The sequence below is a fragment of the Mauremys reevesii genome, linkage group 3 (assembly GCF_016161935.1).
Source record: "Mauremys reevesii isolate NIE-2019 linkage group 3, ASM1616193v1, whole genome shotgun sequence".
Classification (NCBI taxonomy): Eukaryota; Metazoa; Chordata; order Testudines; family Geoemydidae; genus Mauremys; species Mauremys reevesii.
Genome location: NC_052625.1, coordinates 97,140,946 through 97,157,197, shown reverse-complemented (window position 1 = coordinate 97,157,197; position 16,252 = coordinate 97,140,946). Strand labels below are relative to the sequence as shown.

At 39.3% G+C, this 16,252-nt stretch overlaps 1 protein-coding gene across 5 annotated transcripts in view; it reads right to left on the bottom strand.

The window, feature by feature from the left end:
* The window catches only part of SYNE1 (spectrin repeat containing nuclear envelope protein 1), a 472,714-nt gene that overhangs the window by 134,532 nt on the left and 321,930 nt on the right, over positions 1-16,252 (bottom strand). For all 5 annotated transcript variants that reach the window (XM_039529938.1, XM_039529933.1, XM_039529934.1 and 2 more), the window contains 3 exons: positions 4,899-5,066; positions 2,711-2,872; positions 298-492 (listed from right to left, as the gene is read on the bottom strand). In XM_039529938.1, the coding sequence (XP_039385872.1) occupies positions 298-492; positions 2,711-2,872; positions 4,899-5,066 (525 nt within the window). The remainder of the gene's footprint in view (positions 1-297; positions 493-2,710; positions 2,873-4,898; positions 5,067-16,252) is intronic.

The following is a 16,252-nucleotide window of genomic DNA, read 5'->3' as shown; positions in this document are numbered from 1 at the left end:
AAGGAGGAACAGAGGATCAATCAGGATAGAAGCTGGGTGGTCAGGGGGTAATAGGAAAGTAAAAACAATTATCAACATGACAAAAACCCAGAGAAGAGTACAGTAGCACAAGGTCTCTCATGTGTAGCATTTTACATACACTGAAGTACACATTGTGATATCAGCAGAGTGGAATGTTGCAGCAACTGAAGTCTTTGGAAGAAAAAAGTCCTTGTCTATTTAAATATGCTAAACCCAGTTTTCAGAATCAGAAATGTGGGGGAAAAAACAAAAAATCCTTTCAAAGTTCTCTTGTACCTCTAGCAGTTGTCGTTTTCCTGAAGCTTTCATTCTAATAGTGGCCATTCTCTCTGCCAGGACAGTGAGCGTGGACTGCAAAGCCAACTGATCAGCAGCATCTGTGTCCAGTGATTCCGACAGCAATTCCTCTGCTAACGATGTTTGAAGCTCACTGATTTCATCTTGTAACATCAGAATCTCATCCATCAAAGCCTATTCAAAGTAGAAGCAGACAGACAAATTGATTGGTTCATTTCTTATTGGAAAAAAATGTAAAGAAACATATACTGGTATAAGAAACTAAAATGGAAGTGGTCTAAGTGAGTGCAAATGTGTTAACATAGAACTCACTGCAATGCAGTTTATCATATTTTACTCTTCAAGATCAGGGGGCTAGAAAGATTGGAGCTTTAATTTCTATGCTTATTTGGGGATCATTACATCTCCTAATTTAAACGTGGATTTCAGGTATATAATTATTAGCAATCTGTAGGAAATTTTATAAGCGAGCTTGAGCTCCACAGCAAACATTTAAGGCTGTACAAGAGGTTGTCTATAGCAGACAGAAAAGACAATATTATTTTAAATATGGCTGTGATATGGGTCCAACTAGAAAATTCAATTAACCTAAAATTATAGCGGGTTTTAGTTTTAAGGAGGAACTGAAAACCTCCACCCGGATACATAAACATTCAGAAGATGCCTCTATGCTGCATAGGAAATTCCTTCTACCATTCCCATTTTAGAACCCACCTTCCAGGCAAATCAGTAGGGGATGGCCCCTTGCCAGCCCCTCTGCATGGATGCTTCAGATCCAGAAGAGTTTGTTTGGCTCAAATTACAAAGAACCAAATTTTGTGTTCCTTAATTGCACAATGCTCCCACTGAAGGGAAAGGTGGCTCTTCAGACAGCTTGATACTAACTCATGGATTGTTTTGGAGATCAGGACCAGGGCTTGCACTGAATCCAGTATTTGACTGGAGTCCCTGAAGTACCTGGAGCACTCAGCTACAGTAGCTGCCAAGAAGGCAGGTTGCCACATTCTGAACTAGTATTTTGCTGAGTCTAGTTTTAATTTTCTGAAGTGTGCCGTTTGAATACTGTTCACTAACAGGAATACTGGAAGGGTTTTCCATTACAATGGGAGTTCAATTTTCTATTGTGTTATTTTTGTCAGAGCATGGCTAGAAAACATATGCAGCCCAGAAGAATGTCTGGGTCCAGATTTTTGCAACCTTTCTGCATCCACATCTGCATGTGCAGTTTTGTTCCCACAATTATTTGGGGGTGCAAATTATATAATTTATATATCTAACAATTTGATAAACAGTCCCAGTCAGAGGCATGCCTAAATAGCAAACTGCATGTCAATTACTTTGTGAGCACAAAAAGGGAGGGTGGATTAAGTGTGGGCAGAAAATTAGGCCCATCGTTTTTCTCCTTGGGATAGATAATTTTGAAAGGCTAAACCGAACCCATTTTTAAATACGATGACTAGCTGGCTGGGATACTGCATCTTCCTCCTTCCCACATGAAGGGGTGGGACAAGTGCTTCCTCTCTGGCATCATCTACCCTCCCACCCTATGGACTTCGCTCACTTGTGAGTGCAAATATCTCCAGGTGGCACAGGCCATCCAGATTTCTGTGCCATGGAAATTTTCCAGATTTTAATTTGAAGCTTTAAGCAGTTGAGTATGAACCCTGATAAAATAAGTCAAAAATGAAAATACTGGTATAGCCCATTGCTCTGACAGTAAAGTTGTATATGCTAAGGGAAAAATCCTACTCTGAGATCTACATGCGAGATTTCAACTCTATTATTTTGCTTCTCTTGTGCTCTTATCACTTGTGTCAAGGTTAGAAACAGCAAAGAATCCTGTGGCACCTTATAGACTAACAGACGTTTTGCAGCATGAGCTTTCGTGGGTGAATACCCACTTCGTCGGATGCAAGGTTAGAAACGTGCATGTTGTGTGGCTATCAGAACAAAATGGTTATTATACAGTCTTATTATTTCAGAGCCTCATTTCCTAAGATAACCATCATCTGTGCTTATAACAAGCCAAAGATCAGAATGAAACTGATTAAAATGCACCCAAACTAGTTATAGTCTTCTCTTCCCTTAACTGGCAAATTTAAACATTGTGAACGGCCAAATGCTGTGCTGACTGACACACTGTGTTTTGCTGAAAATGATGGTCTAAACCCTGTCTTTTTTTTTTTTTTTGAGTCACTTCGTAAATCTTTTCCCATCTCCATAACAGTGGGGAGTTCAAGAGGAGGAGCAGTCTGCAGGGAGCTCTTTCCTAAATAGAAAAATTACATTTTAAACAATGTTTCAATCAGCCTGCATGTTTTTGTGAAGCATTCCGTGAGCAATGATACAGCCATTTAATTCAACAAAAGCTGTAGCTAGTTAGCTTTTTTACCTGATGTGCAGCCATCTGGCTCTCTGGGCTCTTGCCAGGTTCCAAACTTTCATTCAGCTTCACCTCAATGGTCTCCATTTTTGTGGATATGGACTGGAGTGAGTCTTGGTATTTCTGCTGGCGTTCAAGAGCTTCATAGAGGGTGCGCTGCTTTTCACTTATCTAAAGAAGAAAGCGAGCTGTAAGCAGATATTCTGTCTCCTGAAGTAAGTTTTTGCTCATTCTTCTCTTCTCCCTCCTACATCCATGGTTTCCATGGGACACTAAGCCAAGAGCTTGGTCTGCAATACCAGTTTTTAAGAATATAAATTATATAGCAAAACAGTCATACTAAGGATGTTTAGTCACAGTTGGCCAAATTCTAGTTTCTATGCCTAACCCCCCTTATTTTAATAAAAGGGTGAAAACTAAGCACATTTCTCCTGCCACATTCTGGGCTGTATGTACACAAACATGCCATGTGCATAAATTGCTACAGGCATGGTTCCACATTCCACATAATAGCTACTCTGTCTCTAGCAAGCATTCGAATTAATACCACATAAATGAACCTCTGAGGAAAAGTGTATAGGATGGGTTATGTTTGTACATTGCTGGATAACTGGGCTTTGCTGCTGTGCATAAATGTGTCAGGTTGATCCAGTACTTCTCAGGATATGCCTACATTGCAATCAGAGGTGTGACTGCAGCTTGGGTAGGCAAACTCGCACTAGCTTTAATCCAGCTGGCGCTGCTAAACATAGTAGTGAAGACATGGCAGTGTGGGCTTTCGTGTGAGCTGTACAAACCTGCCAGGAACCCTGGGTGTGTACTCATGTTCCTCACGAGTGCCAAGGTCCATGGCACTGTGTCCTCACTTCTGTATTTAGCTGCACTAGCTAGATCAAAGCTAGCCTGCGTATGCCTACATGAGCTACCGTCATACCTCTGAATGTAGTGTAGACATATCCTCAGAAACAGGATCCCTGAACTTTCTCTGCCCTCCCATACAGGATGTGTGGATTTTTGTGCAGGGTTATTTCAATTCATAGCTGGAATAAAGTCCTTGTGGGCTTAGAACAGACAAAGAATTTTTTTCCCTTATCATGCTTAGAATGTCACTTTGGATGGTACACGCCCATCTTTACTCAAGCCTCCTTTGGAACTGTATAACTATATACCTTCAGTCACAGAACTACCAAAGACGAATTTGGGCATTAATGACAATTGGTGTGTTTCTAGAGGGAGCTATCATCATTTATGATTTACTCATATTTTCTGGCTTACAAATGGCCTTATTTTGCAAAAGACTTTCAAAAAGTAGGGCTTAAATAAGTAGGGAAAATGGCAGACTATCGACCAACTGCAAGTAATGTATACACACACCTCCTCCTTCCCTCCCCCACCCCCGGAACAGTGCAAGTAAGTAGGGAAAAAGCCAGAATGTCCAGCAAAAATAGGGATAATATTGAACCTGGCTTTGGCACAGTTAATTGAATCGGAGCCTCCACAAATCTCTCCTCAAAACTCACCTTTGCCATGCTGCCTACAAGACACTTGAAAATGGGCTGACCGCTAGTATGCTGAGACCACTGGCCATCATACCAAGCACAATCATATGTTCCCCATCTGTTTGCTGTGTTCACCCATTGTCTCTCAGACTCAGAGTGTCAATTCTTTGAGGTAGGGGCTATCTTTGCATTACAAGCATGTGCATGGCTTAGCACAAAGGGGCCCCAATTCCTCATTGGGGCATCTACATGCTACAAATAAATAATAATAAGCCACAATTGAGGTGATGGAGAGAATAGGGCTTCCCCACATCCACTCCCTGCTAAGCTCTAGAGTGCAGACACTCAGCTACAGGGTTCCCTCCAAGGTTCAGCATCTACTGTTCAGACACTTATTTCCACACCACTAGTGAATCAGAAGTACCTATGCAAATTATGCCCTTGTGTGTTGTCGGATAGTCCATCACCCTCATTCACTCAGGCAACAGCCTGCCTTCATTGTATATATGCAGCATGGTATAATACCATGTGGGACTGGCAGTTCTTGTTGCCATGTGAATGCCAGCATTTAGACCAAAAAGTGTTGAGAAGTATTATGTAGAGCTGCGCCTCTGAGGTAAATTAGTTGTTTGCATTTTATTCCTATGAAACAGACATACCACAGATCAGTTTTGATACCTCTACATTCAAGGACTTACCACATTCTTCAGTGTTTCCCAAGAACGCTGCAAATCATCCAGTTTGGCACTGGCAGCTGACTCTAAGCCTGGCTCATAGAACTCCGGAGTGGATGATGTGCTGGGCTGAATCTTGGCCGCTTCTGTCTGCAACTGTTCAGCAGATAAGGCTTGGTAATAAGCAATGTCCTACGAGCATCAAGCACAACATTGCACTTTCAAAACAAAAAATATACCACCTTGCTGTAATTATATTCCCTTAACAGCTACTCTAAGGTATAAATCTATTGACAGCCAAGACCATGGTTTATCTTATTTTTTCTTTTTTTAATAAACAAACATACAAACATTAAAATGTGGTGCACGGTGATTTAAGCAAAACTACTGATATGGTTTGGAGCTCTAACGTGGTGGAGAAGGGAGCACTTGGCAGAGAACATGATGTGTTTTTTGCCTTACTGTCTTTGAGCTAAAGGCCAGGAGGGCAACTCAGGTCTGAACAGTGAGGGAAAGGTCAGGGCTGGAGAGCTAGAATTGGAAGTCAAATGTGGGGAGATGACAGTCAAAGCTATGAGAGTGGATGAGATCACTCAGGAATAAAGGGTAGAAGTGGCAAAGAACATAGCACCAAGGGGCTGTGACTCCAAGAGGGAAGGAGAGGAGGAGTCACCAAGGGAGACACTGAAAGAGTGGTTAGAGAGATAGGAAAAGAATCAGTCAAACAAGCAGACTCCTCCATATTGTGTGAGCACATCCTTTCCTAAACTTTGGGAAGCTGAGGCTCCACTGGGGAAAATGAAACCAATCACACCTACCCTGTAATGTATTGTTAAATGTCAACCCACTTTGATTGTAACAATTTGCACTCCCCCCCCAGGTATGCAGCACACTTTGGGAAATACTGTGCTAGTGCAACTAAAGCAGACAGTGTAACTGGCTGTGAATGTCAGTTAAAATGATAGGTTAGTGTCTGAGCTGAAAGGTACAAAAAGAACAGACATACATTGAGCTGAAGTAGGAGAAATAAAAGTGATGCTTTTAAAATATCCTTCAGTTTTTATAACCTAGGGGGTCACTAATAACACAGGTAAAGAGTCCCTTTGAACTAGAAGTGGTCAAAACCTGTGTTCCCTAACCAGCCAAAATTCCCACTCAATTCAGTGGGAGTTTTGATTGAATTTGGAATAAAGGGCTACAGGATATAGTCCATGACTTTTAACCTGGTGTCTCCCATAAAACAGTTAAAGATTGATTTTGATCTCATTTATTATACACCAGTTCAACAATTACTGATTACTTTACTGGTATCACCTTCGGTAGAGTTACTCCTGATTTACATCTGTATAACCTGAACCAGGGTTCAGGTCCATTATTTCACATCATATCTTTTTCTAATGGTTTGGACCCAGTCCTTCAGAGAGCTCCACACTGATAGACTCCTGTACTCATGTGGAGCCCCACCTGAATTCAATGGGACTGCATTCAGGCACAAAGATCTGCCCCTGCAGAGCTCCGTGTGGGATCAAAGTCTTAGATTTCAAAGGAGTAGCTTAATAAATAAGCTTGAGAAATCATTTAAAAAATAAATATGGGACCATGCTGTGTCCTCTATTTGTAATCGTTTAAGGAATTCAGTTGAATTCAGTGGGGAATTCTGCTTAAATATGGAGGAAACATAACCATGTAATATGTCTTTTTAATTGTGTAATATTTATTGGTAATAATTGTTAAGTGATAACATTTGTTTCTTATTTTTGAACATTTAATGTATAGTAATAAGTGTGAAAATAGTATAGAAGAGTATGAATTTAGAAATAAGGGCCTGAAATTATGTGTTGTATCTCATGGAGGCAACAGCTCTTTGTTGCCAAAGGACATTTCTATTTATTTGTACACATATATGAGTTAGATATATTCCATTTTTGAAAATACAGTTTAAGATCACAGAATATTGTAGAAGAGTTTAAAATGTTTTCCTTCTTTCCCTCATAAGAATTTGGAATATCTTTTGATCAGTTAGGAATGAATATATTGCTGGCTCACAAGTTACAAAGCTCAAGCCGAAACTTGGCATGCAAGATTTTCACATGGGAACAATTTATTTTTTAATCTAAAACAAATGGTTTACTCCTTTCTTGAATAGCTGATGAGCAAATAAAGAGATAAGTAAAAATGGACATTTGTGGTTTCCTACATTTAAACTGGTTTTATTATTTCTTTAAAATTGAACATATCTCAATTCTTGGCTCATTATATAACAAACGGCTGTGGGAAGTTTGAAAATACAAACAACTCAATTGTTTCATTTGGTAAACAGCAGCCTTTCTACAACTTTCTAACATAAATGTGGCCTGCTTTAGTGGTAGTTCCAATGATGTAACTGAAAGTAATGGCTATCAGTCTACATGGTCTGTGTCTGGAAGTGTGGAGGGGCTTAGTGTGGGGGGAGAAGATTCTGTGTGTGGTAATCTGGCTGCAGACGGCTCGATGGGGGGTCCGGGAGCAGGGAGAATGGGACTCTGTAGGGGGTTCTCTCCGGCCCTTCTCCTCAGTGCCTCCCTTGCTTATCCTGACGTACACCCCCCACGGCTGCTGAGGAGGGGCACATTAATCAATTGTTCTGTAGGGAAAGTAAAATCTGCCAGGAGCATTAATTCTGTGATGCGCAGTGGCGCAGAATTCCCCCAGGGGTACCAGATATGTGCCTCTGAAACATTCTAGTAAACATGCTAGAAAAACAAAAATGTTCAAATGTTTGTGAAAAGTTATCATAGTACAGGGCACAGGCATAGCTGAGTCAAAGTCACTTCAAAATAACTGAAGTCCTGACTTTGCCACCTATGCTCATATTGGGTAAACAGTCATCATATCTTCTCTCCTGTCAGGGAGACGAGATCTGTCCAACTAAGGTACTTATAGGCCCCCATTTCTACAACCTCACAATCTTTTAATGCATTTAGCTTCAACACCCTGTGACGTAGGGAAATACTATCCCCATTTTACAGATGGGGAACAAAGTTACTATGTGACTTGCCTAGCTTCACGCTGGAAGTCTATGGTGGAGCAGGGACTTGAACTCAGGTCTCCACTGGACCTTCCTGCCTATCTGCATGGCCTTGACAGCTGACTTATTTCTGAGACTTTAAGATAAGGAAGGATGGGGAGGGAAAACTGAACTGAACCAGTCCCTTTCCCCCTTTCGGTACATTCTGCGCGTTCACAGTGCGGCAGCTGCTGTTGTCAGATTTCAGTAGTGACACAGAGCGGGGAAGGAAGGAGAGAGAGATTTAAGCACATCAATCTCGGCAGGTTTTTCTGGTTAGTGTGTATTTTTGGTGTGCTTTATATATAAAAATTCTTTCCCTGCACAGGGATGGAAGTCTAACCACCTCCTTTTTCCTCTGTGGAAACTGTCCAGAAGCAAGAGCAGCACTTATGCTTCCTTATGATGTTTCCCCTATTTAAGGGCAGAGGAGGGGGGGATATTTTGGTTTCATAATGAATCTGACAACGGCTGTTACTGCTGTTGTCTAGATTTCATGAGGGTGAGAGGTGATGAAGGTTTGTTAACTAAGTCCTGGACAGGGAGAGAAAATGTTAACTGTGGCCCGGTGTTGGAATTACAAGACTCGCTGTGGCCAGAATGGGTGTGTGTCAACCCTTCAGCTTTCCCAGTTCAAGCAGTGCCCTGCTTTTATATCTCAAAAAATTGCACCAAATGAAAAAAAAAATCTTTGAATAAAGAATAAGTATGAGAAACTTCAAGCCAAAAGGGGCTTTCTGTAATTGCTTCCTCCTTCACAGTTGCAGTGGATACTAGCATGCTGATATATGGTCTGTGTTTATATCACAGACATACAAACAAAAGACCGATTCAAGTAAGATTATCTTTGTGAATAACATACACACAATATTAGGACGTTCTCCCCTGAGGCGTGGAGTGCTTTGAATCCAGTGCTGAGCCTCCTCCACTCCCACTTGCTTCAGTGGGAGTTGAGCATCTCACAGCACCTCACAGAACAGGGCCTATGAGGAACAAACTATTTGCTTAATTTCCTTATGTTTCAAAACAAATTGCATGAAGCGATTGCTATCTGTTGCAGAAATGCTGTACACCATAAGAACTTTTAAAATCCTTTGGGGGTTTAAAAATTATGCTTATACCCATATTTAATATTTTTGGTGTTGTTCTCTTTTAGTTCTGATCTCTTTAGAGCAGCCCTAATGGCTGCTGTATTTAGTGAGCAACTGATATTATATATTTAAAATGTACAAGTGTCAATTTACCACATTCCTAGGTTTTGGGATATCTTTTTAGTATTTATACACTTCTATTTTGGTCTATTATAAGTAGTATCTTGGCATTGCCATTGTTATGCTCATGATCTGTGATATTAAGAACAGCCCAAAGGCAGAGGACAAAAGGCACCCAGATATCTGGTGATGAACAGGAGCTGGCTTAACCAATTCAATGTACCGCACTTCTTTAATGTCATGAAATATATCTGATAAGTGCAGTGCAAGGTGTCAATGAAAAGCTCACGACTCACTGCTTATTAACATCTTCATGTAATGTAGGGCAAGCAACTGATGCAGTTATGGACATAAACTGAAATTATAATTCTTAGTATGTGTTTGCCAGCCAAACAGAAAATACCCCAGCCTAGGAAAGAAATGTGGTTTCCCCCACCTGGGTATTACTTCCATAGTATTTTGAAAGACAATGAGAATGTATTTACATGTCCTGTAAACAGACTCATCAACCAAACAAGTGGTGGAGGCAAACCACACATTATCACGGCAGGGGAGGAAACTGATAATCACGTGTCTAATGTTCATTCATTTGAAGTGGAGGGGGCAGGAACTAAAAAAAAATGCATTTTAGCAGACATCTCCAGCAGAGGAAGAATCATCAGGAAACTTCCTTCAAGATCGACTTCATTTTGCCTACCTTTCAGCTGGATATAGACATTTATCTGGAGGTATTCTTCAGAAGAATCAATTTCAAAAGATTCACTGGACTATAAAAGAGAGGGGCCAAGAAACCCCAAGTTATCTTTCATCTAAGACGACAAAAGGTACCAGCCCTTTGACTTTGGGAGCTAGGTCCTGATCCAGGAGTTTGGTCAGCTACCTTGAAAGAAAGGTGTGTTGAGGATTTTACCTAGAACCAAGTCTAGCTTGCTAAGTTTTAGTTACTTGAAAATGTTTTATCTTTATTTCTCTTGTAACCATTTCTGACTTTAAACCTTATACTTGTACTCATTTACAATGTCTCTCTTCTTAATTAAATAAACTTGTTTTATTTTTAATCTAAACAGTCCAGTGCTGTGTTTAAACTGAAATGTTTGGTAACGCCAATAAAAATAGCAAACGCTTGAATACTGATTCTTCAAGGAGCAACAAAGTGTAATGTTCCTCTGATTGTTCCAGGAAAAGGCTGGACATTTCAGAAAACATGTTTTTGGGAAAATGTGGGGCTAGAGAGAATGTGGAGTAACCTTATCACTCATTAACTAAGGTTGGTGAAGACCAGTGGAAGTCTGTGGTATTGCAGGCAGGATCCAAAGCATTGGACCAGAGCTGCCTAATACATGGACATAAAGTGCATGCATTTTTTTTTTTAAAACAGAGCAGGAGACTGAATTTCATTTGACTTTCATAGTGCATATAGTAACACAGCAAATCTAAATTGTTTGCTAAAGCATAGAGTCTTCAGTGCAATGATTACACTGAAATAATCACTGGATGTAAATGAAAAACAAACAACCAACTGCAGCTTAATCATCATGATGCTTGCTGCTGACTGTGGGTGGCCCAGGCAGAGAGCCACAGTAGCAAGGGATTATAGGGTAAGAAGTGATACAACTCTTCACTGGTCAGGATCGTGCTCCAGAATGAGACATGATCTTATTTCTTTTTTTCGCCAGTAGTTTGTAGCATTTTAGCAAGGTGTGAAAAAGTACCCCTTTTGTAAAATGTCCATGATGTTTAATAGGGATGAAACCAAGGGACCCTTACAGAAACTTAAGTAGGATCTATAGAAATTACTCAAAATATTTACAGAAATTAAGACAGAATTATCTCCTCTCTAGAGGTTAAACTGAAATATCCTATAGAACAGTGTTTCCCAAACTTGGGAGGCCGCTTGTGTAGGGAAAGCCCCTGGCGGGCCGGGTTGGTTTACCTGCTGCGTCTGCAGGTTCAGCCGATCGCGGCTCTCACTGGCCATGGTTCACTGCTCCAGACCAATGGGAGCTGCTGGAAGCGGCGGCCAGTATGTCCCTCGGCCTGTGCCGCTTCCAGTGGTGTCCCAAGTTTGGGAAACACTGCTATAGAATACTACTTGTGTGTGTGTGGTGGGGGAAGGATTCTATACTGAATTCTATAAGGTGGCTATTACATTCGATAGCTGTGGTTCTCAACCAGGGGTACATATACCCCTGAGCATAGGAAAAGGACTTCCAGGCAGTACATCAACTCATCTAGATATTTGCCTTGTTTTACAGCACTATTGAAGTCAGTATAAACTAAAATTTGATAGAGACGACTTGTTTATACTGCTCTGTACTATACACTTGCATCTGACGAAGTGGGTATTCACCCACGAAAGCTCATGCTCTAAAACGTCTGTTAGTCTATAAGGTGCCACAGGATTCTTTGCTGCTTTTACAGATCCAGACTAACACGGCTACCCCTCTGATACTTGTACTATACACTGAAATGTAAGTACAATATTTATATTCCAATGGATTTATTTTATAATTATATGGTACAGAAGCTCTCTGACTTACGCAAGCATTCCGTTCCTTGCGTAAGTCGGGAACATATCTCCGACAATTATGCAACAAACAAAACAAACAGCCAGATAGCTTACGGAACTTTTTCCGTAAATCCGGATTTCCGTAAGTTGGGTTTGCGTAACCCGGGGAGCGTCTGTATAAATGAGAAAGCAAGCAATTTTTCAGTACTAGTGTGCTGTGACACTTTTATATTTTTTTCGTCTTATTTTGAAAGCAAGTGATTTTTAAGTGAGGTGAAACTTGGGGGTTCGCAAAACAATTCAGACTCCTGAAAGAGGTACAGTAGTCTGGAAAGGCTGAGAGCCACTGGTCTATAGGACTCTTCCATAATGAGCGCTGGTCCCCAGACCGGTTGTAGAGAAATGCTGCCCTAGATGATCACTGCAGTGAAGTGCTCTTACCTAGACTTCTCCATTTAAAAGGATTCCATCTTTAAACTGAAAAAGCCTGGATGTTTACTTCCTTAAGATGCACTGGAAAATCTCTCTCTCACACCAAGCTATTGCTAAAACCTTTTTAAACTAACTATGAAATAGCTCCAGGCTGATAGTTGTAGGGGAGAGACCTTAATATTGATGCAAAAATATTAATTTTATCATTAAACTTGCCTGTGCCTTTAGTGAAGCTTACGATATTTATAATTACTTTCATACATATGCTGCTTGGAGAAAAGTACCTCATATGCATATATTTTTGTTTATTAAATTATTTTGAATAGTCAAGCTAACCAAAGAAATTTGGGGAGGCTTCTACCTTAGCTCCCAAGGACAAGCAAATGTCAAGGAAGATAAACATGGCTTTATGGCTAAGAAGATTTTATTACCCTAAGCGTGTTTATGCAAATTCAGAAAAGCTGTGTTTTAAAATTTACCTTGCTTTAACTTTATATTATTTTCATTTGTGCTACATTTAAAAAATATAGTGATTACTGAAATGTGCACTTTGTACAAAATATTTAAAAGCAGTTTAACAAACAATTGTAATTCTAAGGAGTGTGGTTCACAAAACAACAAACTATGTAAAACATTTATATTTTAGGAAAATGAATGCAGGGTGATGTTGTCAGAACAATAAATCCAAAGGTAAAGAGGGCTTATTGTTATAATAATAATAATAGGAGATTTACCAATCTCCTAGAACTGGAAGGGACCTTGAAAAGTCATTGAGTCCAGCCCCCTGCCTTCACTAGCAGGACCAATTTTTGCCCCAGATCCCTAAGTAGCCTCCTCAAGGATTGAACTCACAACCCTGGGTTTAGCAGGCCAATGCTCAAACCACTGAGCTATCCCTCCCCCTGACATCACCCTGCATTTGTTTTCCTAAAGCGTAAATGTTTTACATACTTTGTTGTTTCATGAGCCATTTATTTCCAAAGAAAAACCCTTCTTGTGTTTTAAAGCTTTAGAAAAAAAACCCATGTGTAGTTAGAGATATTTTATACTTTTGTTTATTTCTTAAATGTTAAAATGGCAAACACTTCTGTGAAATGCATATGTTAGTTAATGCAAAGCTTCTAATATCACTGCTATATAAATGGCAAAAAACGATGTACCAACATGGAATCTAAGGACCTTGCTAAACTAATAACTAATGCAGGAAGCCATTTATGTACAGAAAAGGGAATTAATTAATACTGGCAGTGTACATGAAATCCCTCCCCCAACTCTTGAAGACAAGAATCATCTCTCCAAAAATTGTTATATGAGTCAATTTTTTAATTATATATAAAAAAAAGGACTTTGTAGGAATTACTTAAATTTTTTAAAGACTGTTTTGAGAATTAAAACCTTGTATATAAGGAACAGGAGTCTGGACTTTTTGAAAACAGAATTTAATTTCCTGTCAAAATCTAATAAAATTGAAAGAATATCTCAGAAAATGGATTCAATAAATTAAGTTAAAACTAACTTTAACAGTTATTTGACACTTTCCCACCATAAGAAGAACAAAAGCAATTAAAGAATGTTGCATATTCATTAGGCAGACTGCATACTCAGAACTGAAGGTGTCACCTAAGGCGACCCCAAAGGCTCGGAGCCAGTGAAAGGGTAACAGCAACCAACTCTGCATCTAAACAAGGCAGAAAGAGGTGTGTTTTCCTATAATTTCATTAAATAGGAAGGATAAGGGTATACAAAACTGAAGTGAGCACCACAGGAACACACCCTGTGCTACCCCGCTTTGACAGCAAATACTCCACAACTCAACCTGTCCATCTCTACTAGCAAGCTGCGACAGACAGATAAGAAAAACAGATAATATTCAAGAAGAAACTAATTCAAGGAAAATCTCCTCAAGACTTGAACATGGATGGTGAGAGAAGGTTAACTAAATCACAGCCAAGGGATTAGATTTAAACTCTTGTTATGAGTTGTTTGGGATATGAAATTGCTATTGTAATGTAAAATACTAACAATTTCTCCTGTTAATCACTAGCATGGTTAGACCATGTGTTCCTGGAGCAGAAACAGGGGCTAAACCTTGGTAAACTGAGAAATAGTGGAATTTAATTGGATTTAAGATTCTTAATCTTTATAATTGGCCTATCTCTTTTTATTTCTTTAATAATATAACCATGATTAATAATTGTGAATATTTTCTTGGTCTTTATCATGGTGTCCACTGAGATATGTAAGAGAACCTCTGGGACTAAAATAGTGGAAGCAGTAAGAGAAACAGTTAGAGTTGGCCTACCATTTCATGTTTCCTCTGGACTAAATATTTCTAGTAATTTTTAAAAGAAAATTTCCTGTGTCCAACAACTAAAATTATCCCCTTTCTACCCCACATAGTGTTTATCAGAAAGATTTAGGCCATGTCTACATGGTATGTCAATCCACACTGAAGAGGTGGAAATTCTAGTGCACACTAGTGTGTTGTACACTAACTGGTCTGCATGGATCCTGCTGGCATGCATTAAAAGTTCCCTCACGTGTGTAAATGTAGTCGCAATTCAAAGAGCACTACTTTAACATGCACTAGGGAACTTTTAGTTCACACTAGCAGGGTCCATACAGATCAAGGGTGCATACTAGAATTTATGCCCCTCTAGTACAGACTAAACCACTATGTAGACAAGCCCTTAGAATTATTCTGTAAAAGCCTTCATTTCTTTCAAGGTTAGATTACTACAATTTCCTGGAATTCCTGCTCAGTTTCTAGGATGCAGCAGATCACATTCTCCCAGGAACACTGCTCTCTTAGCGTATTACTCTCATTTAAAAATCTTTACTTTAGCTCCCAGTAAAGTTTTGCATTGACTATAAATTATATTACTTACATTTAAGAACCAGAATTGCTGCAGTCTGGCATATTTAGCCTATCTTCTCTCCTTGTACATTCCTAGACATTCGTTATGATCTGAACTGGCAAGGTTATTTAGCTTGTTTAGATTACAATTTCATGTGAATAGGAACCTAAGCATTTTGTAAGTAACCCACTTGATTGTGGAACTTTCCTCCTTTTATTGCTTAGATCATCCAGTTTGTTTCAACATTTATCAACAGACTGAAGAAACCTATGTCTGCTGACGCTTTTATCTATCCTGACATCACCAATAATTTTACTGCTTTTATGGGCTCAGTGACATTTTGTGAAAGACACTGTGTAAATATATTTTCTGCCTACTAAGTTAGGTTCTACAACTTTTGTATTTCTTATGCCAATTCTTGAGGTAATAGAATTTCTCACTGGACTTTTGTCGTTCTTTGAGCTGTCTATGTTGCTAAACTGATTTTCATTCTTATAAGAGAATTTTAGTGAGCTTACATTGAATTGCATTGTGTTCATTACCAATTGCATTGTGTTCATTATCTGGCCTTGTAGATGTTTCACTGTTTGTTTCATTAACATGGCCTCCTGAGTCTTCTGCTGAATAATGGAACTGCCTTTCCACTGCAGGCAAGCTTCACTGGGAACTATCCTATTGTGTAGTGTAATATGATTTTTAAAAGCTCCTGGATTATTAAATCCCTTTGTTTGACTTTCTTTCTTCATATGGCTTGTCACTGATAATTGCCTTATTTTTATGTTTGTTCTTGGCTTAGCCAGTACAGCAGAATCATTATCTATTTAGCAATAATTTCAGAAATACATGCATCTTTGAAAGAAATTGTGGGAAGCTTAGAAGAGTTTTAGCAAATACCATAGCTATACTTAAAAAGATTAAAACAACATCATTGTATTTCTTTGGTACTGAACTTAAAAGAAATACATGGTCAAGGAAAGCTTCATGTCTTCAGTTACTCAACTCTAGAAATACTTAGCCACAAAAATGATAAAGAAAAACACTGTTTAGACATGAGGAATAAAAATCAGATGTTGAAGTCAATGGAGTTGGGCCTACTCAGATACACTGCATATATCCATCTACATACATGATATTGAAAGCACAAACAATAAACCAGCCTACCAAGAAAAACAAGTGTGATGTACACCAGGTCACTTGAGTACCAGAAGTCTTAGTTCTACTCTCAGTTTACATATGTGACCCCAGTGATTTCATGGGGTTTGAACTGTTACAATTGAAAACAGAATCTGACCCAAAGTGTAGAATGAACACAACCCCCAACA